At 35.7% G+C, this 27,613-nt stretch overlaps 1 protein-coding gene across 9 annotated transcripts in view; it reads left to right on the top strand.

The window, feature by feature from the left end:
- The window catches only part of DENND4C (DENN domain containing 4C), a 131,676-nt gene that overhangs the window by 87,770 nt on the left and 16,293 nt on the right, over positions 1 to 27,613 (top strand). For 7 of the 9 annotated variants that reach the window (XR_014247353.1, XM_082401572.1, XM_082401576.1 and 4 more), the window contains 10 exons: positions 1,884 to 2,012; positions 2,199 to 2,343; positions 2,619 to 2,765; positions 7,430 to 7,552; positions 8,425 to 8,571; positions 10,982 to 12,144; positions 18,415 to 18,592; positions 19,312 to 19,421; positions 19,726 to 19,901; positions 27,293 to 27,475. Coding sequence is in view for 8 of the 9 variants with exons in the window: in XM_082401572.1 (XP_082257698.1) it covers positions 1,884 to 2,012; positions 2,199 to 2,343; positions 2,619 to 2,765; positions 7,430 to 7,552; positions 8,425 to 8,571; positions 10,982 to 12,144; positions 18,415 to 18,592; positions 19,312 to 19,421; positions 19,726 to 19,901; positions 27,293 to 27,475 (2,501 nt within the window). In the remaining variant the exon portion in view is untranslated. The remainder of the gene's footprint in view (positions 1 to 1,883; positions 2,013 to 2,198; positions 2,344 to 2,618; positions 2,766 to 7,429; positions 7,553 to 8,424; positions 8,572 to 10,981; positions 12,145 to 18,414; positions 18,593 to 19,311; positions 19,422 to 19,725; positions 19,902 to 27,292; positions 27,476 to 27,613) is intronic. The other 2 variants (XM_082401575.1, XM_082401574.1) reach the window with 1 other exon arrangement.

Below are 27,613 nucleotides of genomic sequence, written 5' to 3'. Positions count from 1 at the left end.
ACGGCTTAACTCACATGCCAGCCAGGTACCTTGGCAAGGTTATCTGGAAGGCTGGGCTCAGGTGGACCCCTCTTCCTCCATGTAGTCTCAGACCTGTCCATGTGGTACTTGGGCTTTTCCCATGATAGCTTAGCACTCCAAGAGCATTTGTTTCAAGACAGAGGAAGTGGAAAGTGACCTTTCTTAAGGCTTAAGCCAGGAAACTGGTACAGTTGTCACTTCAGGCAAATTCTATTGGTCATGTAATCTCAGAGGCTTTCCCCCTCAATTCAGGGGGAAGGGACATAGACCTCTCACGGGAGGAGTAGCGAAGATTCTGTGGCCATCTTTTATCTAACATAGATATCCAAAAGGTATCATGTTGTAGGCAACAAAATACTGCAATTAAAAAATTATATCCCTGGCATTATTACTGTTTCTTTAGTTTGATGCCTGGCTCTTACACCGGTAAGCCTGGAAGTTTGGAGGAATACTTTGTAGACTTCAGAATAAATTAATTGTCGAGAATGGTTTTGGAAAATTTTAGATTAATCCCAATTTGACATAGAAAGTGATTTACTTCTTCATGGCTCATAGAATCTTAGAGTTGAATAGGACCTGAAGATATTTTAGTAAAACTTCAATCTAAACCTGAGATGTTGAAAGTCTGTAATATATGGGACCTTGCCTGTGCTTGAGTTGGCTTTGTTAGAAAGTTTGTGTTTTATGCTGAGTTCAGTTCCACCTCCCTGCGGCTTTTTTGGGACTGCAGAAGCTGTTTACTGGTTCTTTCAAGTGACAACTCTTCAGATATTTGAAGAACTCTTGTGCCAGTTTCTTCTTAATCGCGTCATACATCTTACCTAGTTCTCCCATTTGTTCCTAATTTATGTAGTTTCCTAACACTTCTTTAACCTAGTCATTTATGAAGTTGCTCTAACAGTTTCTGAACTCCTCTGCTCCTAAATTAAACTCTCCATTTCCAGCTTTATAGTACTCATCTTTATGATCCTCTGCCTCTTCACATCTCTTTCGCTACTTCATCTCTTGAATAAAATATCCTTTCTCAAATCTTTATACTTTCCCCTTTAGTATAGCGTGCAACTTGGCTTTATGGTACTCACAGTTGTTAAACAGCTCTGTTATAAACAGAGGACATTTTACAAGTCCCAAGAAGAGTATCTTTTTAATGTATATTTTCTTATTCTCAGATTAAGCTATAGTAGTCTTTGGCTGCCGTGTTCACTAGTCCTGTAAACTGGCTCACCTCTTTGCCAGGGATCCATGAGATTCCTGTTTCATTCTTTATGGTTTCTACTGTTGTCTTCCAAATGTGATATTCTAACTTTTAGGAGTTCCCCACTGAGTCGTCCTCTTCTGATCAAATCTAGCCCTCTTCAGTAAACACATATTCTCAGAAAAGCCTTTGCTAATAATATTACAGTGTTTTTAACTTTCTTCTCATACTTTTTTTAAGACACGGGTTCATAGAATCCTTTTTGTCATGTAGGCATTCTGGAGGTGCTGCTTTTAATTCCTTTGGCATAAAATATGGAACATGATTTGGGAGAGAGCTATTTTAATCATGCTTGATTTTAAAAATGAATTCCTTCTCATATTATGGAAAATAATAGTTGTTTTCTTTGTGTAAACTTAGTTACTGAAACAAATGGCACACGTGCCCATAGGTCTTATGTGGAAAAGTTAATAATGCTGGTACTTCCATTAATGAATAGGTTTAAAAAATAGTTTACCGAGACTCTCACACCAGAACAAAGGAGAAAATAGTAATAACTATTGCTTAATAACTTTGAAAAGAAGAATTGAGTAAAGTCATTTAAAAATCTCTACAAGTCACAGACTAATATGCTAACTATTAATGCTTTGATGTTATTTTTTGTTAGGTGTGCTATCGAGTAGTAATGCAGCTTTGTGGACTTTGGGGTCATCCTGTCTTAGCAGTGAGAGTTTTATTTGAAATGAAAACTGCTAAAATAAAGCCAAATGCTATTACTTATGGCTATTATAATAAGGTAAGTAGGACTGACATTAGGCAATATATGCTGCTTATTAAGATTGATAAATTTATTATGCCTTTTATTTAAGAAACTTAGACGTTTTGGGGTAGAATTCTTTTTGTATATATTATATGTGTATGTATTTTTTAAAAATTCAAATATTCCTAATAAAGATTATTTTAACCTTCATTTTACCTTTAGGTAGTTTTGGAGAGCCCGTGGCCTAGCAGTACCCGCAGTGGTATCTTCTTATGGATGAAGGTACGGAATGTGGTACGTGGCTTGGCACAATTTAGGCAGCCACTTAAAAATACCGTGCAAAAGTCACAGGTCTCCTCACTATCAGGTAATAAATGTGGTTGGAAAGACGCTTTCTTGCTGAACCATAAGCTTTATAGACATGTGAATTTTTACTTATATGAGGCAGAAAACGTAAATGAAATTCTAGTTGATATTTTCATATACTACTAAAGATAGAGGTTGCCTTAGTCCAAAATTATTTTCTTCTCTCACAAATTTAGAAAGTATTCTGCAACTTTAAATGAACTGTGAGTCACTCGTGTTTAGTTTCAGAGATTACCAGTGCGTGAGTTATTGAACTGCTGTTGTCCTTATCTTTAGCTCCTCAAAATGCCACAGGTGGAAGTGATGGGGACACGGTGAGCCACGGTAGTGTGGATAGTTCTAATGATGCTAACAGTGGGGAGCACGCAGTCTTCGTCAGAGATTTAATCAGGCTTGATTCCACTGATAATCACTCTAGCACAGGTACTAAAATCTGGATTTTACTAACCCTTCACTTACTCTCCTGTTAAGTCTTCCATTTTTTAAAACCTTCCTCTCTCAAGTTTGTGCAATATGAATACCTAAAAAATACCATACATAAATAAGGGGAGAAAGTACATCTCTGATTGCAGATCACTTCTCTTACTTCCTATAGTATAAAATAAACTTGGGAGTGCTGTGCAAAAGGCTCTTACATGGTACTTCTTTGTGTTCGTTCATCATTAATTTGTGAAAGTATATGATATAATTGTTAGGAATTGTGAGCTGAGGAACTTGACTGTTAGTGACACAGTTGCAAATCTTTTTTTCATTAAGTGGATAATATTTAGTAAAGATTTGAGATTATGAATATTAAAGAGGGAAGAAAATAAGTCACACACCACGAGAAAAATGTATTCTTTGCATAGTCATTACTTTAAATGACACTTTTTAAAATCTGAGAAACTACTGAAGCTACTTTTACATACAAAGCTATGGGCATAATCTCTGTCCTCTGAAGTTAGAAATAAGCTTAATTAAAGTAGCATGTTGAGCAGACATGTGTGTGTTGCACATCCTTCTCTGTTTTTCTTTTTTGTTGTTATTGTTAATATCTCAAGCTTTTCTTTAAAAAGAATTCTGAATCTAATTCCTGTGCTTCATCTGATGAACTTGTCTCAATGACTGAAGTTTCCTTTTCTCTGCTCTTTGTTGCTCTGCTTTTTGCTCTGTGCTGTTTCTTGGTGCTGCATTTGTCCTTGGCTGTCATGGTGTGGGGTGCAGACAGACTTGTGTGACGTGAAGCTATGGATACACGTGTGCATTAATTCTACCCTTGAATGTTAACCACTTCAGGTAATTTCCCATTTATTAGGTTAAATTTTGCAGACATGCAAGGGTGGGGGAGAGGCCTTTTGTTATATTTTAAGTACTGTTGCAACTGGAAAGCAATTTTAGTTTTCTTGGCTTTTTCTCCTTCAGATATGTGTAATCATATACATACTACTGAAAATACCCAACTAACACTTTATGATCAATTTGCAAAGCATATTTGTTATCTTAATTGAAAATATGCTATGCCTTGCTACAATTCTTATTTTGAGGGTGGTTTGTAGCATCATTGAGTCAAATAGTTTTATGAGCGTTAAAGATTTCAGTATTCCAGCTGTTAAGGCGGTTTTTGCTTGCTAAAACTGATCTGCTGATTCTTGTGCTAAAAACTATTCCCATAATTACAGAAGCATGTATAAATTGGTGAAAGTCAACATAAAGCTGTAAGTTACAATCCTGTTTGTAAATTAAATTTCTTTCAACATGTAGGAATTTTCATGAGACTTTCATTTGAAAACCACCTTATTTTATTTCCTCCTGTATTTTTTTCCTAGTGCTTATAGAATAAATAGATTTCATTTATGGAAAATCAAGAAAATAATTTGTGGTATGAAACCATTTCACTAATAATCATAATAATAATAGATAAACACTCTCCTCATCCCTCTGGATTTTTAAACTTGTCTCCTTTAATGGAAAAAAAACGATTTACTAGTAATTCTGGGAAACTGCATAAAGATTCCATATTCCCCAGTTGGGGAAGAAACTTCAGATCCCTTTTTCATATATTTCTTTTAAGCTACATTTCAAATGACTGAAGCTCTGATACTGAATTTACAGTGATTATGTGTCTCTGTAGAGTTTCTGGTGATGTCATCTGATATTTTTGGAGACTTCCAGCCCAGATGCTTAAGTTACTCTTTTCATTAAGGATTATCTCACAGAATCTTTCCACTTAGTACCTGATACTGAGTCACTTAGCTTGTTGAGGGCATATCTGGGTTTAATCAGTTTACTCAGTTCCCAGTCTAGTGTCCATTTCATGGCACCATAATGCTTTACCAGACTTTCTGAGGGGGGCCAATAAAAAAAAAAAAAGACTAAAAGAAGTCATTCTAAATAGCAGTATTTTTTTTTTTTTTTTTTTTTTTATTTATGGCTGTGTTGGGTCTTCGTTTCTGTGCGAGGGCTTTCTCTAGTTGTGGCAAGTGGGGGCCACTCTTCATCGCGGTGCGCGGGCCTCTCACTATCGCGGCCTCTCTTGTTGCGGAGCACAGGCTCCAGACGCGCGGGCTCAGTAGTTGTGGCTCACGGGCCCAGTTGCTCCGTGGCATGTGGGATCTTCCCAGACCAGGGCTCGAACCCGTGTCCCCTGCATTAGCAGGCAGATTCTCAACCACTGCGCCACCAGGGAAGCCCAGTATTTTTTTTTAATTAAAAAAAAATTTTTTTTTAATCGAAGTACAGTAGATTTACAGTATTGTGTTAATTTCAGGTGTACAGTGATTCAGTTATATACACATACACACATACACACATATTCTTTTCAGATTCTTTTCCCTTATAGGTTATTACAAAATATTGAGTATAGTTCCCTGTGCTATATAGCAGGTCCTTGTTGGTTATCTAAATAGCAGTTTTCTTTAAAGCTTAATTCTTTTGTTATATGGCAAACCCAAAGTTTGAATGGCAGTTTAAAAAGTGGTAGAAAGTGAAAAAAATAAAAAGTGGTAGACAGTGGAAGGCACTATATTTTTTGTTTTATGTGTTTTTCACTGACATCCTTTATAATGATCCCCTAGTAACTTGCCTTTATTTCAGTTTTAAATGATAGAACATTAAAGCCAAAATAGACTTTTAAAAAACTATTTTGAAATAATTTTAAACTTATTAAATGTTTCAAGAATAGTACAAAGAACTCTTGAATAACTTTTATTTAGATTCATTCACTTTTAGTTTGACACATCTGCTTTATCAGTTTCTTTCTGTACACATGCACTTTTTTCCCCTAAATTATGTGAGAGTAGATTGCATACATCTTGCCCTTTTACCTCTTAATACTTCAGTGGTATTTGCTCTTACATAACCACAGTATCGTTTCCAAATTCAGGAAAACATTATTCTACTCCTTTAATGTATAGTCTGTATTCCAGTGTTGTCAGCTATAATGTCCTTTGTGGTACTTTAACTCCTCTTTAGTCTCCTTTAACCAGGCACAGTTCCCCACCTTTTCTTTGTCTTCCATAACCTTGACCTTTATGAAGAATAAGTCCAGTTATTTTGTGGAATGCTGCCAAATTTGAGTTTGTCTGATGTTTCCCTGTGATTAGATTAGGTTATGCATCCACAGCTCTTCTACAAAAATTATGTTAAATCCTTCTGAGATTATCACAACCCAGAGGCACACAATGTCTGTCTGCCCCTCATTAGTAATGTTAATTTTGATCACTTGATGTCAGTGTTCGGTTTCTATTAGTTACCATTATCCCCCTTGCAGATAATAAGCTATTTGTGAAGAGACACTGAGACTATGCAACAATATCTTCTTTTTCATCACACTTTCTCTTTTAAATTTATCATCCATTGATGATTCTTGTCTGAACCAGTCTTTACTGTGATGGCTATAAGGTGGTGATTTTGCCAACTCTATCGTCCCCTCACATTTATAAGATAATACTCTTTTGAATGTTCTTTAGAGATGTCCTCTCATGTTTTTGAGCACTTGCTTTCTTGCATAACAAAACATTCCTGGCTCATTCTTCTACCTTCCCTGACTGAGCTCTGGAATCAGCCTTTTCTTCAAGGATTTTAGAAACGAAGGTCTGGACTCTAGAAATGCTTACTCCCTCCAGGGTGTTGTCGTTCTAGACTTTTTCAGCAGAGGTAGAAAAAATGTGTATGTATTTTAGAAATACTTCTAATTCCAAATCAGCCCCACAGGTTTTTCTTTGCCTTCCTTCATTTCACTTTTTAAAAATCTCTCTTCTTCCATAGTAAGAATCTTGGCTCCCAACATCATCACATTTACTCATTTGCTCAGTCCTACAGTGCACATAATATAATTTCAGAATTGCTATACCCATTCCCCTGTGAGAAATAAACCTAAGGAGTTTAGGATTTGACTGTTACCCCCCATGACTAGGGTATATACTCAAAATAATGTGTTAAAAGTTACACATTACATTAGTCCTCCCCCATCCTTTCAGTGTGATCGTCTTATTCATAAACAATTGGTTTTGTTTGTTTCCGTGTGCATTCAGTTTTAGTTACACCCTGGCCCTCAGCTTTGTTGATTTAAGTTTTTGTACATGTAGAAGTTAATACATTTCCAAAAATAAAAACAATATGATAACCATATTTAGAGAAGTTTCCTCTCTCTTGATCCCTTCCATCCTATTTCCCCCCATCCCTTGTAGGTAACCAGTTTTATTGTTTTCTGGTTTATTATTCCTGCATTTCTTTTTGCAAAAGTAAGCAGATATATGTTTGTTTTATTTCCACTTCTTTCTTACACAAAAGGTAGCATTCTGTAGATGCACTCCAAAAGAAACTTTCAAAACATCTTATCCAAATCTACTAATTTATAGATAAGGAAATTAAATTAAGATTCACTGCTTCCAAGTGTGTAATGGTTTTTAGTCTTTGATGTTCCTGTTTCTACTGTTCTTTGCTTCTTACCATTGTTGTAAAATGTTTTGTGTGCTTCATGAGCTTTCTTCTCTTCTTTTTTTTACAAGTTTAATTGTGTAAGTTGGTGGAATTTCCTTTTGACATTTTATAGCTGGACTATAAATATATGAAAACATTCATATGTCAGCCTACATTCTTTTTAACAGGTGGTCAGTCTGACCAAGGCTATGGGTCTAAGGATGAACTTATAAAGGATGATGCAGAAATTCATGTGCCTGAAGAACAATTATCAGGAGACTTGATAACTAAAACAAAAGTGCCAACAGAAGGTTAAGTACTGATATTTACTAGCTTTACTTAGAAAAATACCTATATTAATTAAAAGTCTTATTTGATAATTTTGGTGATAATTTCCAGAAATGTAAAGTCTGGGCTTATAAGATACTATGTACTCTTATATATGATAGATTTTTGGTAGTCTCTGAATTTTAGAATTTAAGAGATCTTTAGAGACTCTGTAGGTCAGCCCTCAACTTTGTAGGAAACTGCAACCCATCAAGGTATTCATTTGCCAGTGTTAAATAACTACTTGGTGACAGAACCAGGACTAAACTCTTAGTCATCAAACTTGTATTCCAGTGTACCTTTTATTTTAAAATGCTCTTTCACTAGAAGTCCTTCCAATATCTAAGTCGATATTTTTCATTTCTAGGTTCCAATACAGACTGTGTAGTTTTCCTTTTTTTAGGGGGCTCATTGAGATAGAAATGAGAAATGATTTGTAGTAGCCATTTTAAGGAAATATGGAGGAATATTTTGGCTTTTTGATAATACGATGTTCTTCCTATCCTCTTACAAAAAAGTACACTTTCTTTAACGATGTCACTTACTTTATGCTCTAGAATTATGCAGAAGAAAGCCCCTCTCCTACTTGACAAGTGATGAGGAGTGTGACAGAAGGCCAAAGCCTTAATTTATTCGCTCAGGAATGCTCAAGTTAGGATTATGAATGTTAAAATAAAGCATTTATTTCAGTTAGTACTGGCAAGATTTATGGCATAAAATAAATCAGTAATAAAATAGAGAAAAAGTATTCACCCCCACTTAGAGAAAAAGTACATAAAATATATTAAAAAAATACTTTGTTTCTGTTCAATACTGGCAAAAATAGGAATGATAACATCCAAATATTTTTTCCCAGAGGTATGCGATGTCTCTGCTGTTGTGGCCAAACATTCACCACCTAGTGCAGAGCCCCAGAGTCCTACTGAACCTCCTGCATGGGGCAGCAGTATTGTGAAAGTTCCATCTGGTATATTTGATGTCAACGGCAGGAAAAGTAGCACTGGTGAGTCTTTACATATTGGTTATTACATATTTAAAATACACTTCTATAGGTACACGTGTGTCTTTAATGACATTATAAATTGCTAACTTAATTGTAATGAACATGCTAAAGAGCCAGAAGTAAGCTGAATCCTATAAATGTGCTAAAGAAGAAATTAAAATAGTTATTTAAAGATAATTCATTTTTAAAAGGAAGGGTATTAAGTGTGTTTAGTTGTTATTTGGAATACCTTTTCTTATTATAGTGCTTGTTCTGAGTTCCGTCCTCCTTTCCTATGGTTGATAATGAGAGAGGACTGTAGGACAGGCCTGCTATACTCCTCCTGAACAGAGAGGCAGTTATGTGGTCAAATTCCAAAGGGCTTGTGTGTGGCAGGGTAATTCCTAAGCCTGAAGGGAAATGGAAGAAAAAGATTCACATCACTTAACATTATGCACAAAAATACCAGCGGGTCTTTAATTTTTGCCCAATTATTCTAGGTACCCTGAGCCACTTTCTATTTATGGTTAAGTATTTGTAATGAATAACTGTTGTATGTGACTCCCATGAATTTGAGTTTACTGCCTTCAATTATGTGTAGTCCTCCCAAGTACCCTTAAGGCATACGTCTAAGTGTATGATTTTAAAAGACAATGAGATTGGCCTGCGTCATTTGCCTTTTGTTAGTAGTAGCTACAATTCACTTCCCTAAAGTCAGCTGTCTATCTGTAAGTGTATCTATTGTATGACTTTATGGAAATTAATTTGCTCAGCTTTTTAAGTCAATGTGGAAATACTCGTTATTCCTAAAGTTGTTTTTTTTTTTTATTGTGATACCAAGTTCGGTTATTTTACAGGGGGTGAGGGGGTAGTGTTTTGCTAATGAGGTGGAGCTACATGTTTTTTGAAAAAAATAATTGATATATATATTGTTTATCCCATTTTCCCAACCTATTGATAGCAGGTTTAAAAAAAAAAAAAAGAAAAAAGGAGGGTAGAGTTTTCTTCATCAGAGGTTTAGAATCTTCTTAGAATATTGAAATGGACATGGTCTGGGGACTGGTGCATTTTCTTCTCTTTTTATTGATCTTATTTCCATGTTACATTTTGATGTAGGAAGATTTATTCTATTAAGAAAAGAGGAGGTGGTAATGAGGCTTTTGCCAATATATCAAACAGTCAATTTTATTTTAAAATTGAATAAAATGTGACACTAAATTTCCTAGAAATGATATGAGAACCAGTAAATTTGCAAAGATCTTTTCTCAAATATTGGTAAAAGTTTTCAAAGCAGGTACAAACTTCGGAGTTATAAAATAGGCTAATTTAATTCCCTTAAATGCTTTAAAAATATCTCTAAATGCTTATTATTCTGTTTAATTGGAATGATTATGATTATTAGTAGATACCAATTTGGAATATTAAAAAGAACCTTGAAATCAATTTGGAAGATTAAAAAAAAGATCTTATCAATGACAACTTTGCCCCCCAAACTCCCAGGTCATTATACTTTTTAAAAAACAAATGAGAATCCTAAATATGAATGGGTAGACTTAAGTTCTGCTAATGATGCAACTGGAAATAGCTTTTGGTCTTGGCGTGGAAAAAATTGCATGGTAGCAAAGAGTTAACAACTGCCTGCATCCCCCAAAGCTGGGGGAGGTTCCTACAGACACTGGCATAATTTTGTTCCACTTGCTCAAACAAGATTGACCTCTGTGAGGGCTGGGGTTATGTCCGTTTTTTTCTCCATTGTATTCTTGGCACCTCACATAGTGGGTGCTAGTAGGAATTCAGATATTTGTTGAAGGAATAAACATATCTGAAAAAATTCTGGCTATTCAGATTTTATCAGGCTTCTTGGAATTTGCCAATTCTAAGCGCTCCATTCTAGATCCTTTTACTTTGGAGAAGTAAGGCTTTGGCTATAGCAAATATATAATTTCTCTATGATTATGAATTTGCTTTCTGCAGGGTAGATTCCTGGCAAATACTTGTTGAATTAGATATATGAAACCCAAGACAGAAGAGATTATTTCTTTTTAGGTCTGCTATTTAATGTGGAATATATTTCTTAAACTGAACATAAAACTCTTAAAATATAAAACATGTTTATAGATGTATATTTATTGATAGATGTCATATCTTTTAGTGAACAATACAGGTATATACAGTATATATTGCACGATCTTTTTTTAAAATGTATGTGTATATGCATAGAGGATGAAAGGCAGATTATACATTAAAATGTTATCTCTGAGAGGCAGGGTTGAATGGAGTAATTTTTGGACTTTTTGTGTATACCATCTTACCTTTCTGAATCTTTTACTCTGAGTATGTGTCACTTTCAAAAATTAGAAAAAAAACATTTTTATAAAAGTTACATCAGAAAATAGAGATTTATTTTTAATACTGTACTTTCTCTTTTTAGGTAGTACATCAAATGTACTGTTTTCTACTCAAGATCCAGTTGAAAATGCAGTCTTTGGCGAAGTTACTAATCTCAAGAAGAATGGTGATAGAGGAGAAAAAAGACAAAAGCATTTTCCGGAGAGAAGCTGTAGTTTTAGTTCTGAAAGTCGAGCAGGAATGTTGCTTAAGAAGAGCAGTTTGGACTTGAATTCAAGTGAAGTGGCTATCATGATGGGAGCAGATGCCAGGATTCTCACAGCAGCATTGACGAGTCCTAAGACTTCTCCACTTCATATTGCAAGAACCCATAGCTTTGAGAGTATTAGCTGTCATCCAGCTGACACTAGGACTCGTGTGTCTGAAAGCACTTGGGATTCTGAGCGCAGATCGTCATCGGTGCTAGAGATGCTTGAGGAAAGCCAAGAGTTCATAGAACCTGTGGTTGATGAAAATGTAGCTAAAACTACTGTGACAAAGGATGCATGTGACAGCCTACAAAATGACAGTAATCAGTCCAGAGACTTGAAAGCAGCATCCAAAGATCTAGTAAATAAGAGAGGTAGTTTATGTGGTGTTGCTAAAGCTATTGAGAGGGAAGATGTTGAAACTGGACTAGATCCTTTGTCACTTTTAGCCACTGAATGTATAGGAGAAAAAACTCCTGATTCAGAAGATAAGTTGTTTTCTCCAGTTATTGCACGTAATCTGGCTGATGAAATTGAAAGCTATATGAATCTAAAGAGTCCCTTGGGTAGCAAGTCTTCTAGTATGGAATTACATGAACAGGGAAACAGAGAGCCTGGCACTACCAGTGCATTTATCTACCCTTTAGAGAGGAGATCAAGCCTACCTTTAGATCATGGTCCTGCAGCACAGGAAAGTCCTGAAAGTGAAAAGAGCTCCCCTGCAGTGTCCAGATCTAAAACTTTTACTGGGCGTTTCAGGCAACAAACTCCCTCTCGAGGTCATAAAGAACGTTCAGCTTCTTTATCAGCACTGGTCCGTTCTTCACCACATGGCTCATTGGGTTCTGTGGTAAATTCTTTGTCAGGGCTAAAGCTGGACAATATACTCTCAGGGCCCAAGATGGATGTGCTAAAATCTGGTATGAAACAAGCAGCTACAGTAGCCAGTAAGATGTGGGTAGCTGTATCATCTGCCTACAGCTATTCAGATGATGAGGTAAGAGTGTTTTATGTGTGTCATCTATCTGATGTTGGAATGTTTGGAGTATTTTTTAATATATACATTATTATTTAGATACTTCTGGTAACTTTTTTATATTTTAAAACATGCATATCCTACTTTCTTGAAATGACTTCAACATACATGTAAGGAAATAAATAATGAAGAAATAGAATATCAGGACTACTTTATAATTCCACAGCCCAGTCTAAACTAACACATTAAGTCTATTGATTTGAAAGAACTAATGATTAATGTTTGATTTAATAATGTTATATTTGCCTAGCACTTCACTTTTTAAATAGCTTACACCTGTGTTATCTCTTTAAGATATGTGAAGTCACTCTACAACTTAATCAATAGATTTCATACTGCACAACAAAAACTGCTAACTATTTATTTATTTATTTTGGCTGCACGGGGTCTTAGTTGCGGCACGTGGGATCTTCGTCGCGGCATGTTTAGTTGCGGTATGCGGGATCTTTAGTTGTGGCATGCAGATTTCTTAGTTGTGGCATGCATGTGGAATCTAGTTCCCCAACCAGGGATCGAACCTGGGCCCCCTGCATTGGGAGCACAGAGTCTTAACCGCTGGACCACCAGGGAAGTCCCCCAAACTGCTAACTTTTTATTGAAGTTCAGTTGATCTACAATACTGTATTAGTTTCAGGTGTACAGCATAGTGATTCAGTTTTTGCACATTATATTCCCTTATAGGTTACTATGAGATATTGGGTATAATTCCCTGTGCTAGAAAGTAAATTCCTGTTGCTTATCTATTTTATGTATAGTAGTTTGTATCTGTTAAACCCATACCCCTAATTTGTCCCTCTCCCCTTCCTCTTTGGTAACCATAAGTTTGTTTTCTATTTCTTTGAGTCTGTTTCTGTTTTGTATATACATTCATTTGTATGACTTTTTAGATTCCACATATGAATGATATCATACAGTATTTATCTTTCTCTGTCTGACTGACTTCACTAAGCATTAATATTCTCTAGGTCTCTCCATGTTGCTACAGATGGCAATATTTCATTCTTTTTAATGGCTGAGTAATATTCCAATGTGTGTGTGTGTGTGTGTGTGTGTGTGTGTGTGTGTGTGTGTATCACATCTTCATGATCCAGTCATCTGCTGATGGGCACTTGGGTTGCTTCCATGTCTTGGCTACTGTGCATAGTGCTGCTATGAACATTGTGGTACATGTCTCTTTTTGAATTAGTGTTTCCTTTTTTTCTGGATATATACTCAGGAGTGCAGTTGCTGGATCTTATGGTAGTTCTATTTTTAGTTTTTTTTTTTAAGGAACCTCCATACTATCTTCCATAATGGCTGCACCAATTTACATTTCCATAAAAAATGTATGAGGACTCCCTTTTCTCCACATCCTCTCCAACATTTGTTATTTGTAGACATTTTGATATAGACATTTTGACAAGTGTGAGGTGATACCTCTTCGTGGTTTTGATTTGCAGTTCTTGAATAATTAGTCATGATGAGCATCTTTTCGTGTGCCTGTTAGCCATCTGTATGTCTTCTTTGGGAAAATATCTATTCAAGTCTTCTGCCCATGTTTTGATTGGATTGCTTGTTTTTTTTGATATTAAGCTGTATCAGCTGTTTGTATATTTTGGGTAAGTTGCATCATTTGCAGATATTTTCTCTGATTCCATAGGTTGTCTTTTTGATTTGTTGATGGCTTCCTTTGCTGTGCAAAAGCTTTTAAATTTAATTAGGTCCCATTTGTTAATTTTTGCTTTTATTTATTTTGCCTTAGGGGACAGATCCAAAAAATACTGCTATGATTTATGTCAAAGAGTGTCCTGCTTATGTTCTCTTCTAGGAGTTTTATGGTTTCAGGTTGTATATTTAGGTCTTTAATCCATTTTGAGTTTATTTTTGTATATGGTGTGAGGGAATTTTCTAATCCCATTGTTTTACCTGTAGCCGTCCAGTTTTCCTAGCACCACTTGTTGAAAAAACTGTCTTTTCTCCATTGTATATTCTTGCCTCCTTTGTCATAGATTAATTGATTGTAGGTGTGTGGGTTTATTTCTGGGCTCTCTGTTCTGTTCCATTGATCTATGTATCTGTTTTTTTGTGCCAGTACCACACTGTTTTGATTACTGTAGCTTTGCAGTATAGTCTGAGGTCTGGGAGGTTTATACCTCCTGCTTTGTTCTTTTTTTCTCAGGATTGCTCTGGCAGTTTGGGGCCTTTTGTGGTTCCATATAAATTTTAGGATTATTCTATTTCTGTGAAAAATGATAGGAGATGCAATCTGTAGATTTCTTTGGGTAGTGTGGCCATTTTAATAATACTGATTCTTCCAATCCAAGAGCATGGGAATATCTTCCCATTTCTTTTAATCATTTTCACTTTCCTTTATCAATGTTTTATAGTTTTCAGTGTGTAGGTCTTTAACCTCCTTGATTAAGTTTATTCCTAGGTTTTTTTCTTCTTTTGATGCAGTTTTAAATGGGATTTTTTTTTAACTTTCTCTTTCTGATATTTCATTACTAGTGTATAGAAATGCAACAGATTGCTGTATATTAATCTTGTATCCTTCAACCTTGCTGAATTAATTTATTCTAAAAGTTTTTGGGTGGGGACTTTAGGGTTCTCTGTATAGAGTATCATGTCATCTGCAGTCCCTTCCAATTTGGATACCCTTTTTTCCCTTGTTTGATAACTTCGGCTAGTACTTCCAATACTATGTTAAATAGAAGGGGTGAGAGTAGGCATCCTTGTCTTGTTCCTTAATTTAACAGGAAAGCTTTCATCTTTTCACCATTGAGCATTATGTTGGCTGTGGGCTTGTCATAAATGGCCTTTATTATGTTGAGATATGTTCCTTCTGTACCCACTTTGATGAGAGTCCTTATGATGAATGTATGTTGAATTTTGTCAAATACTTTTTCAGCATCTATTGAAATGATCATGTGGTTTTTGTCTTTCTTTTTGTTAGTGCCATGTGCCACATTAATGGATTTGCATATGTTGAACCATCCTTGTGTCCCCAGAATAAGTCCAGCTTGATCATGGTGTATGATCCTTTTTATATGTTGTTTGATTTGGTTTGCTAATATTTTGATGAGGATTTTTGCATCTATATTCATCAAGAATATTGGTCTGTCTTTACACTTTTTGTAGTATCTTTGTCTGGTTTTGGTATCAGGGTAATAGTGGCCTTGTAGAATGAGTTTGGGAGTGTTTCATCCTCTTTAATAATTTGGAATAGTATTAGAAGGATAGGTTTTAGCTCTTCTTTACATGTTTGGTAGAATTCCCCAGTGAAGCTGTCTGGTCCTAGACTTTTGTTTGCAGGTAGTTTTGTTATTGGCAATTCTATTTCACTTCTAGTAATTGGTCTCTTCAAATTGTCTATTTCTTCTTGACTCGGTCTTGGCAGGCTGTATGTTTCTAGAAATTTGTCCATTTCTTCTACGTTGCCCGATGTGTTGGGATATAAATGTTCTTAGTATTCTGTTATTTTTGTATTTCTGTGGTATTTGTTATTTCTACTCTACTCTTTTCATTTCTTATTTTGTTTATTTGGGTCCTCTCTCTTCTTCTTGGTGAGCCTGGCTAGAGGTTTGTCCATTTTTGTTTATCTTTTCAAAATACCGGCTCTTAGTTTCATTGATTTTTTCTATTTTTTTTAATCTCTATTTTATTTCCTCTCTGATCTTTATTATTTCCTTCCTTCTGCTGACTTAGGGCTTTGTTCTTCTTTTTCTGATTCTTTTAGGTGGTAGGCTAAGTTGTTTGAGATTTTCCTTGTTTCTTGAAAGAAGGCCTGTCTCACTGTGAATTTCCCTCTTAGAACTGCTTTTGCAGGATCCCATAGGTTTTATAAAGTTATGTTTTACTTTTCATTTGTCCCAAGGTGTTTTCTGATTTCATTGATTTTAGCATTGGCCCATTGGTTTTTTAGTAGCATGTTGTTTAGTCTCCATGTGTTTGTTCTTTTCCCATTTTTCTTTCTCTAGTTGATTTCTAGTTTCATACTGTTGTGGTCAGAAAAGATGCGTGGTGTAATTTCTATCCTCTTAAATTTTTTGAGGCTTGTTTGTGACTTAGTATGTGGTCTTTCCTGGTGAATGTTCCATGTGCACTTGAAAAATGTGCATTCTACAGAATAGAATGTGTATTCTGGTTTTGGATGTAATGTCCTTTAGAGATCAGTTAAGTCCAACTCGTCTATTGTGTCCTTTAGGACCTCTGTTACCTTATTGATTTTCTGTCTGGATGATCTGTCCATTGATGTCAGTGGGGTGTTAAAGTCTCCTACTGTTATTGTATTAGTGTCAGTTTCTCCCTTTGTGTCTTTGCTTTATTTATTTAGGTGATCCTGAATTGGGTGCATATATGTTAATGATTATAAGATCCTCTTTTTGTATTGATCCCTTTATCATTATATAATGCCCTTCTTGTCTTTTGTTATAGCCTTTGAAAAACTGCTAATCCTTTTAAAAATCATCATAAAGAGAATTAATCATAATATCTTTTTGTGAAAATAGGAGTGGGCAAATTTTGTATTTAAAGAACTTAGAAGGTCAGTTAAGGAAAGACAAAATAAGCTAACTTCAAAAGCATCTTAACCTGGCATTATATTTAAAACAAACAAAAAAAAAAACAGTGTGAGCCATTTCACTTTTGAAATTTTATCTAACAGTGTTAAATAAAAAGCTTTCTATAGAGTAATTTGGACTTGGAATATATGACTGTAAATTCCAGGTGGTTGCAGATCTTAATCTTTCTTTTCTTTTCATTACTATCGCCCTAGTACCATTGACTGCAAAGGCAAATAGGATATACCTAATAAATATTTTCAAGTGAAGGAATGAATAAAAAGTCTAAAATATTCATAACTTTTATCCAGAATTTAAGAAAATATTTAGGGATATGTGTAAAAATAGCTCAAGTGAATTCAGCAGTGTAACTCATAAAATTTACAGGATTCTGAATGTTTAAGCAGTAGAGGATTTACTAAATTCTTAATAATACATCAGTAAATCAGATTAGGTTGCAGGGATTTAAATAATGTAGAAGATTTAATGATAAACTACATGAGAAGAATGGGTTAAAAGTATCCTATTTTGGGGGCTTCCCTGGTGGCGCAGTGGTTGAGAGTCTGCCTGCTAATGCAGGGGACGTGGGTTCGGGCCCTGGTCTGGGAGGATCCCACATGCCGCGGAGCAACTAGGCCCGTGAGCCACAACTACTGAGCCTGCGCATCTGGAGCCTGTGCTCCGCAATAAGAGAGGCCACGACAGTGAAAGGCCTGTGCACCGCGATGAAGAGTGGCCCCCACTTGCCACAACTAGAGAAAGCCCTCGCACAGAAATGAAGACCCAACACAGCCATAAATAAATAAATTTTAAAAAAATAAAAAATAAAAAATAAATAAAATTTAAAAAAAAAAGTATCCTATTTTGTAAAAATGTATTATGTATGCATATTTTTGACTAGAAGGATATACATCAAGATTTTTACTGTACTGTGTGGATGTTGATATTATAAGTGTTTTATTTCCTGTTTTGCATATCTATTTAATTTTTTAAAATCCTTTAATATGGTTTTATAACAAGGAAGACACAAGTCTTTCTCCTTTAAAGCAAAAATTAAAAAGGAAACTGCTTATTGAAATGTTTTCTATCTAAAGCATCAACAGTCACTTATAGTGGTTAAGAACTCAGTGTTCAGAACTTTGTTCATGTTTTATTCCTCTAATAATGATGGTTGTACTCAGAATAATCATATTGCCAGCTAAAATTCTCACCACAACCTTATTTTAATGTACTTACATTATCCACATTTTTCAGATAATATAATTAAAAGTTATGGAAGTTAAGTAATTTCTGCAAGGTCACATACCTAATATGTGAAGGGGGCCAACACCACAATCTGGCTGACTCTTGGAAGCCCCTCCTCTACTTGGACTGGGGTCCCTGATTACACTGGGCATAGTGAGCGTCTAGAGTTCCTTCATTTTATAGTTTTGAATATTGGAATAAACCCCACACTCCTAATATACACTAGGAGCACAGCATAATCTTAAAGCATAGGTCATTGCTTGAATGTCTTAGAGTATGGAAGAGAAATTCCAAATAACAGAAAGAGTTCATGGTTTTGAAACATATGATGATGACGATTTATTTAAGAATTATAGATGAGTTTAATTCTGAAAAGGGTAGAGTGAATATATTCTCACTGGGGAAGGTATTACTTATGTATGTGGGATTTTATTCTTTTCAATTAAAGGAGGAAACAAAGAGAGATTACAGCTTCCCAGCTGGCCTTGAAGACCATATTTTAGGAGAGAATATATCACCTAACACGAGTATCTCAGGGCTGGTCCCTAGTGAACTTACCCAGAGCAACACAAGCCTTGGCAGTAGCAGCAGCAGTGGAGATGTAGGTAAACTGCATTACTCACCAGGTAAGGGGAAGGATCGTCCTTTCTTCTAATTTATAGAAAATTAATTTTTAATTTATGCCCATACTTCTTCCTCCCTGCACCACACACACAGTAAGCCCCATTTGTTGAGAGGATCTGATATAGTTACACCATATTATCACTTATTTTATATGATCTACAAGTACTGTAGTCACCCACTGAGTTTATTTTTAGTTGTGTACATTTATGGATTCTATCATTAGTTCTCAAACTTTAGGGTGTCTCAGAACCACTTGGGGAATTTGTTTAAAAGTATATACAAGTATCCAAGCCCTAGGTTAAAACTTTTGAGACTTAATCTGTGGGATGGGACCTTAAGAATGTATATTTTTGACCAACTCTCCAGGTGAATCAGATATTTACTAGAGTTGGAGAATTCCTGTGCTATATCACTGAAATTTCCTAGTTCTGTGTTATTTTTTAAAATTGTAATTTTATTCATTTTCTCCAACTTTCTATCATGAAAAATTTCAAATATCCTAAAAAGTTGAAAGAATAATGTAGTGAACAATCATATGTTCTCTACCTAGATTTAGTTAACTGTTGTTAACCTTTCCTCTGTGTATATACATAAGTACATTTTGATACTAAACCGTTTGAAGATAAATTGCAGACTTCATGATATTTCCCCCTAAGTATGCATTTCCAAAGAATAAGGACATTTTCATACATAATGTGTTATGATGTTTACTTCTCTCTAGGTGAACTTCCATTTCCAAGAGGCATAAAAGGGCAGGACTTTGAAAAGTCAGATCATGGTTCTTCTCAAAACACCAGCATGTCCAGCATCTATCAGAATTGTGCAATGGAGGTAAAAGTTCTATATTCTGTCCATGATAAAGTGGCTGTAAACATATTTTTATTTCAGAATGGCATTTAACAGAATTCTATACCTTTATGGACAGAATAATAAAATAAGTCATTTTGTTGAATTTGCTTGATGTCTTATGTAAACAAGGCAATAAACTGGTAGTTTTACCTATAAAGTAATTGAACTGTTATTCCAAGTGTGATCAACAAAATAAATACAATTCTATGTTTGTCTCAAGAGGATGGCCTATTAAGACTGATTTTCACTGTGGAGGTTCTCAGTATGTGTACTTCTCTGCTCTTAGGTTTTGATGTCAAGTTGTTCACAGTGCAGAGCTTGTGGAGCTTTAGTTTATGATGAAGAAATTATGGCTGGATGGACGGCAGATGATTCAAACTTGAATACAACCTGTCCCTTCTGTAAAAGCAACTTCTTGCCTCTTCTCAACATAGAATTTAAAGACTTGAGAGGCTCTGCAAGGTTAGTATTGTAAAAGCTCCCTTAAAGAGGTAAGCGTCCCCCAAGAGGCATGACTCCTGGGGGAAGAGTGAAATAGTCATGGTATGCTCCAGGTGTTCCTTTCCTCGCCCTCCTGCACTTTCAGTATTTGAGTAGAAAATACTAATAATGTAGGAGACCGCTTTTCCATTTTATTTAACAAATGATTATCAGTAGTAGTTAATTCTCGGAGCTGAACTTTATAAATTATATAATTATTACATAGATTATATAATTATTATAGATAATTCCGAACTCTAACGTTAGTCATTATTTTAATATTTCTGCCTTGATGACCTTGATTATGTGTTCTGGAGCCGCCCCCGCCCCACCCCCCAAAAAAAGGTGGAAGGGGCTTTAACTCTTCTCTTAACTTGTTGCCCCTTTATGTTGGTGCTCTGTACTGTGAAATGACCGAATTCTAGGCATTGGAAAGGAGAGGCTGATCTATAATCAGTCATTAAGTAATTGAGAGTTTGGTAACTGTATGCTGACTTAAAGTACTTATACTTAATATTCTATTTGCTTTATGGAACAAACTACCTTTATCTACTTTTTAAAAATTTCCAGTCACAGAGGTGTCTCCTCTCTATTTTTCCTCTTAGCTTCAGTGTGGAGCTGAGTGAAACCATACTCTGATTCCTGATGCACTGTCATCATTGGTTTGTGCAAGGGCCCTCTTTTATTATCTTCCTCCCCTCACCATTCCCACTCTCATTATTTTACCCAACAAAAACATTGACTCCGCTGTGTGTGATAAATCCTTGAATGTATAACCTTATAAATAATGTTGTTTTGCATGATTATGTATTTTTAACGTACATGATTAGAATGATGCTGAAAATCTCAATTTATTTCCTTTTATTACTCAGTTTAAAATCTGAGTTGCTATATGTACATCTAATTTATTCCTTTTCTCCTACAGGAAGTTAATACCTCCTTTTACTTATCCACTGTCATAGTGCTGAGTATTTCAGTTGCTTCCAGTTCTCTGTTACTATAAACATCACTGTACTGTTGTAGTACACTGCAAAATATATGTCCCCTTCTGGACTTATGAAGTAATTTCTTTCAGAATAATAGTCTTAGGAGTGAGATCATTGGGTTCTTTCCATACATGATTTCAATAAACACTGGAAGATTGCTTCCCAGATGGCTACACTCCTACTTGTAGTGCCCCAAAACTCTCATTTCTGTACATCCTTACCAGCATTTGGTATGATCACTTTTCTGATTTTGTGCTCTAATGATATAAAGTAGTATCTCATTTTTGTTTGAGTGTCTCTGAATATTAGTGAGTTTGGATATCTCTTCATATGCTTATTAGTTATTCCAGCATTTTCTATGAATTGCTTGTTTATATCCTTTGCCAATTTTTTAAAGATTTATTTTTTTAATGAGGTAACATTGGTTTATAATGTTTTATAAGTTTCATGTGTACATTTTATTTCTACATCTACATACACTACAGCATGCTCAACACCAATAATTTAGTTTCCATCTGTCACCATATAGTTGACGCTCTTTACCCATTTCATCCTCCCTACCCCTCCTGCACCCTCTGATAAGCACTACTCTGTTCTCATGTTTGTTTTTCTTTGGTTGGGTTTGTTCATTTATTTTGGGTTTTTGTTTTTTATATTCCAGCTATGAATGAAATCATGGTTATTTGTCTTCATCTGAAGTATTTCACTTAGCGTGATACCCTCAAAGTCCATCCATGTTGTTGCAAATGGCAAATTTTCATCTTTTTTATGGCTAAGTAGTATTCCATTGTGTATATATACCACAGCTTTTTTATCCATTCATCTGTTGATGGGCATCTAGGTTGCTTCCATGTCTTGGCTCTTGTAAATAATGCTGCAATGAACATAGGGGTGCATGTACCTTTTTGAATTAATGTTTTTGTACTCTTAGGATAAATACCCAGAACTGGGCTGGACCATGTGGTAGTTTCATTCCTAATTTTTTCAAGGAATCTCCATACTGTTTTCCATAGTGGCTGCACCAGTTTACATTTCCCACCAGCAGTGTATGAGGGTCCCCTTTCTCCACATCCTCACCAACACTTGTTATTTCTTGCCTTTTTGATAATAGCCATTCTAACAGAAATGAAGTGATATCTTACTTTGGTTTTGATTTGCATTTCTTGATGATGATGTTAATGTGGTTTTGTTCAGCATCTTTCATGTGCCTGTTGGCCATCTGGATGTCTTCTTTGGAAAAATGTCTGTTCAGCTCCTCTGCCCATTTTTTAATTGGGTTGTTTGTTTTTTTGATATTGAATTGTATGGGTTCTTTATATAATTTGGGTATTACCTCCTTATCAGATATATCATTTGCAAATATCTTCTCCCATTCAGTAGGTTGTTGTTGTGTTTTGCTGATGGTTTCCTTTGCTGTGCAGAAGCTTTTTAGTTTGATGCAGTCCCATTTGTTTATTTTTGCTTTGTTGCCTTTGCCTGAGGAGACATATTTAAAAAGACATTGCTAAGACTGATGTTAAAGATTATACTGTTTATGTTTTCTTTTAGGGGTTTTGTGGTCTTCAAGTCTTTAATCCATTTTGAGTTGATTTTTTTGTGTGGTGTGAGATAGTGGTCTAGTTTCATATTTTTGCATGTGGCTGTCCAGTTTTCCCAACACCATTTATTAAAAACACTATTCTTTCTCCATTGAATGTTCTTTGCTCCTTTGTTGTAAATTAATTGTCCATGTATGCTGGGGTTCAATTCTGGGCTATCAGTTCTGTTCCATTGATTTTTTTTTTTTTTTTTTTTTTGCTGCATTTGGTCTTCATTGCTGCATGCAGGCTTTCTCTAATTGCTGTGAGCAGGGGCTACTCTTTGATGCAGTGCAAGGGCTTCTTATTGCAGTGGCTTCTCTTGTTGTGGGGCACAGGTTCTGACAGCGCAGGCTTCAGTAGTTGCAGCACTGGGGCTCTGTAGTTGTGGCAGTTGTGGCTTGCGGGCTCTAGAGCACAGGCTCAGTAGTTGTGGCGCACAGGCTTAGTTGCTCCGTGGCATGTGGGATCTTCCCAGACCAGAGCTCAAACCCTTGTCCCCTGCATTGGCAGGCAGATTCTTAACCACTGCGCCACCAGGGAAGTCCCTGTTACATTGATTATTGTATCTGTTTTTCTGCCAAACCAGGTTGTTTTGATTACTATGGCTTTGTAATATAGTTTGAAATCAGAGAGTGTGATATCTCTAGCCTTGTTCTTTTTTCTCAAGATTGCTTTGGCTCTTCAGGGTCTTTTGTGTTTCCAAATAAATATTATAATTTTTTGTTCCATTTATGTGAAAAATGTTCTTGGGATTTTGATAGGGATTGCCCTGAATCTGTAGATTGCTTTATGTAATATTTTAAAAATTAGGTAATTAAAAAATATAAACATTTTTTTTTTAATTTATTTATTTATTTATTTATTTTTGGCTGTGTTGGGTCTTCGTTTCTGTGCGAGGGCTTTCTCTAGTTGCAGCGAGCGGGGGCCACTCTTCATCGCAGTGCGCGGGCCTCTCACTGTCGCGGCCTCTCTTGTTGCGGAGCACAGGCTCCAGACGCGCAGGCTCAGTAGTTGTGGCTCACGGGCCCAGTTGCTCTGCGGTATGTGGGATCTTCCCAGACCAGGGCTCGAACCCGTGTCCCCTGCATTGGCAGGCAGATTCTCAACCACTGCGCCACCAGGGAAGCCCAAAAAATATAAACATTTTAACAATGTTAATTCCTCCAATCCATGAGCACAGAATATCTTTCCATTTATTTGTGTCTAAAATGTCTTTCAACAAGGTCTTAATAGTTTTCAGTATAGAGGTCTTTCAACTCCTTGCTTAAATTTATTCCATTTATTTTATTCTTTTTGTGGTGATTGTAAATGGGATTGTTTTCTTAATTCCCCTTTCTCCTAGCTCATTGTTAGTATATAGAAATGCAACAGGTTTTTGTTGGTTTTGTACTGTGCAACTTCACTATATTCATTTATTACTCCTAATAGTTTTTTGGTAGATTCTTTAGGCTTTTCTATATATAAAATCATGTCATCTGCAAACAGTGAGTTTTACTTCTTCCTCTCCAATTTGGATGCCTTTTATTTCTCTTGACTAATTTCTGTGGCTGGGATTTATATACTATGTTTCAGCTTCACCTTTGAGTATGATGTTAGCTGTGGGCTTGTCATATATGACCTTTATTATGTTGAGGTATGTTCCTTCTATACCCACTTTGTGGAGAGTTTTTTATCATAAATGGGTGTTGAATCTTGTCATCTGCTTTTTCTGCACCTACTGAGATGATCATATCATTTTTATCCTTCATTTTGTTAACGTATGTATCACATTGCTTGATTTGCAGATGTTGAACCATCCTTGCATCCCAGGGACAAATCCCACTTGATCACGGTATATGATCCTTTTAATGTATTGTTGGATTTGGTTTGCTAGTATTTTGTTGAGGATTTTTGCATCTATGTACATCAGAGATATTGACCTGTAGTTTCCTACTTTGTGTGGTCTTTATCTGGTTTTGGTATCTGAGTGATGTTGGTCTCATAAAATGAGTTAGGAAGTGTTCCCTCCTCTTGAATTTTTTGGTATAGTTTGAAAAGGACAGGTATTAAATCTGTAAATATTTGGTAGAATTTACCTGTGAAGCTGTCTGGTCCTGGTCTTTTGTTTTTTAGAAGCTTTTCTATTACTGCTTCAGTCTCTGTACTAGTGATCGATCAACTCGGATTTTCTCTTCATGATTCAGTCTTGGAAAGTTGTATGGTTCCAAGAATTTGTCCATTTCTTCTAGGTTGTCCAATTTGTTGGCATATAGCTGTTTTCATATTCTTGTAATCCTTTGTATTCCTGTGGCACCCACTGTTATTTTTTTTCTTTTGTTGCTAATTTTATTTATCAGAGCCTTCTCTCTTTTTCTTAGTGAGTCTATCTAAAGATTTGTCAATTTTGTTTATCTTTTCAAAGAACCAGCTCTTACTTTCACTGATCTTTTCTTTTGTCTTTTTAGTCTCTATTTCATTTATTCCCACTCTGATCTTTATTATTTCTTTCCTTCTACTGACTTTGGGCTTTGTTCATTCTTCTCTTTCTTATTTTATTTTATTTTTGGCCACACAGCACAGCTTGTGGAATCTTAGTTCCCCAAACAGGGATTGAACCCGGGCCCTCGGCAGTGAGAGTGCAGAGTCCTAACCGCTGGGCCAGCAGGGAATTCCCGTCTTGAATATTCTTGATATTAATTCTCTGAAGAGAAATTATTAATTTTGATGTTATCCATTAATTTTCCACCTTATGATTTGTCCATTGGGAATCTTGTTTTAAAAGTTATTTCCCATCTGTAGTACATGAAATTTTTTTCCTGAACGTTCTTCTGTGAGCTTTATATTTTACTTGTGATATTTAGGTTTTAAATCCATCTAAAGTCTACCTTTGTGTATGACTGTAGAGATCCAGCTTTATTTTTCTCCATATAATGAGCCAGTTTTACATCCTTCCTTCATTGATACATAGTGTCACCTTTATCATATATCAAGTTCCTATGTATACCTCATTCTGGTTCTCTGTTCTTTCTGTCAGTACTGTATTATTTTTATTACTCTGTATTTATGATGTCTGGGTGGTAGCGTAAGTTCCCCCTTACGGAAATTTTTTTCTTATAGTTACGTATTTTTGCATATAAAATTTTAGAGTAACTTTGAGTTCCTTAAAAAAAAATCCACCTGAAGTTTTCATGGGATTGAATTAGATTTATACATTTATTTGGGGGAAATGGACATCTTCAGTATTATTCTCCTATCTATGAGCATGGTATATATCTCCATTTTTTAGATATTCTTTTAATAGAGTTTTAAATTATTCTCCATATGTATTTTTTTTGTAAATTTTTAAAAAAATTTATTTATTTTATTTACTTATTTTTGGCTGCATTGGGTCATCGTTGCTGCACGCGGGCTTTCTCTAGTTGTGGCAAGTGGGGTCTGCTCTTCATTGCGGTGTGCGGGCTTCTCATTGCGGTGGCTTCTCTTGTTGCGGAGCAGGGGCTCTAGGCACGCGGGCTTCAGTAGTTGTGGCATGTGGGCTTCAGTAGTTGTGGCACGCGGGCTCTAGAGTGCAGGCTCAGTAGTTGTGGCGCATGGGTTTAGTTGCTCCACGGCATTTGGGATCTTCCCAGACCAGGGCTCAAATCCATGTCCCCTGCATTGGCAGGCGGATTCTTAACCACTGTGCCACCAGGGAAGCCCTCTCCATAAGTTTTGTACTTTTTTTGTTAATTGTGTTTCTTAATCTTTTGTGGTAAGTACCTTATTTTATATTTTCTAATTGAATATAAAGGAGCATTATTGATTTTCCTCCCTAGGATGTCATTATGGAAGATTTCCAACTGACAGCCAAGTTTAAAGATCTTTTTTTTTTACAGTAATACCCAAATGTATACCCCTACATTCTACAATTAATGTTTTACTTCACTTGCTTTATCTATCCCTCCATCCATCCACCAATCCATCTTACATTTTTATTCATTTAAAATAAGATGTAGATGGGGAATTCCCTGGCTGTCCAGTGGTTAGAGCTCCGCACTTCCACTGCAGGGGGCACGGGTTCGATCCCTGGTCGGGAAACTAAAATCCCACATGCCCTGCAGTGCGGCCAAAAAAAAAAAAAGATGAAGACGTTAAATCACTTTTCCCACAAAGACTTGAACGTTCATATAATTAACTAGAGTTCAGTATTTATTTACAGTTTTTTTCATTTAAGGTAAATTTGATTTGTGCAAAACAAAGCCTTACCAAGATACAGAACATTACTATCACTTTAGAAAGCTCTCTTAATGTCCCTTGCAAGGTGAAACCCTCACCCCATCCCCACCCAGAAGGAGAAAGAGAGAGAGAAGATGAAAATAAAATTCTGAATGAATAGAGTGGAGAGGAAATGACTAGAGACAAAAATGGAGATTCATAAGGGGCGGAAGGGTATTATAAACAATTATAGGTTAATACATGTTAAAATGCTGTTCTTTTTTTTAACTAAGAAAATTAAGGAAATATTTTGCTTTCCATCTTCCTTCATAGCTTTCTTTAGTGTCTCTCAAAAACTGAAGGGATCTTATATTAAACTATAATGACCTGCTCTAGACCTTTTCATTTGAAAAGTTTGGGACAAGAGAGGAAGAGAGAATGAGAGCCAGGAGTGTGTGTGTGTGTGTGTGTGTGTGTGTGTGTGTGTGTGTTTAAAATAGGCAGTATTTCTATGGATTTGTATAACTCATTAATGACTATTTTACCATAAAGTGATTCTAAATTTGATGAAATTTAAAGGCTTCTAGGATTTTTAAAGACTTTTTTGGGTTTTTTTGGACTGGTCCATATTTAGCTTTTTCCTGAAACCAAGTACCTCTGGTGACAGTTTACAAAGTGGAAGCATTACACTGGCAAGTGAACCTTTGGAGCACAAACCCATATCCAGTTCAGCAGAACCTGACCTGATCAACTTTATGGATTTCCCAAAACATAACCAGACCATAACTGAAGAAACAAGCTCTGCAGTTGAATCAAGGTACCATGGGGTTCAGAGAACTCTTCATTAAAAATTGGGTACCCTTGTAAAAATTCCATCTTTAAATACAACCTGGCTTACATAGGCATAAGCTCTGGTATTTTAAGAATTTAACCTTAAATGTTTACTACCATATAT

Source organism: Balaenoptera borealis, assembly GCF_965194805.1.
Source record: "Balaenoptera borealis genome assembly, chromosome: 8".
Lineage (NCBI taxonomy): Eukaryota > Metazoa > Chordata > Mammalia > Artiodactyla > Balaenopteridae > Balaenoptera > Balaenoptera borealis.
This window is presented reverse-complemented; position numbering and strand designations above follow the sequence as displayed.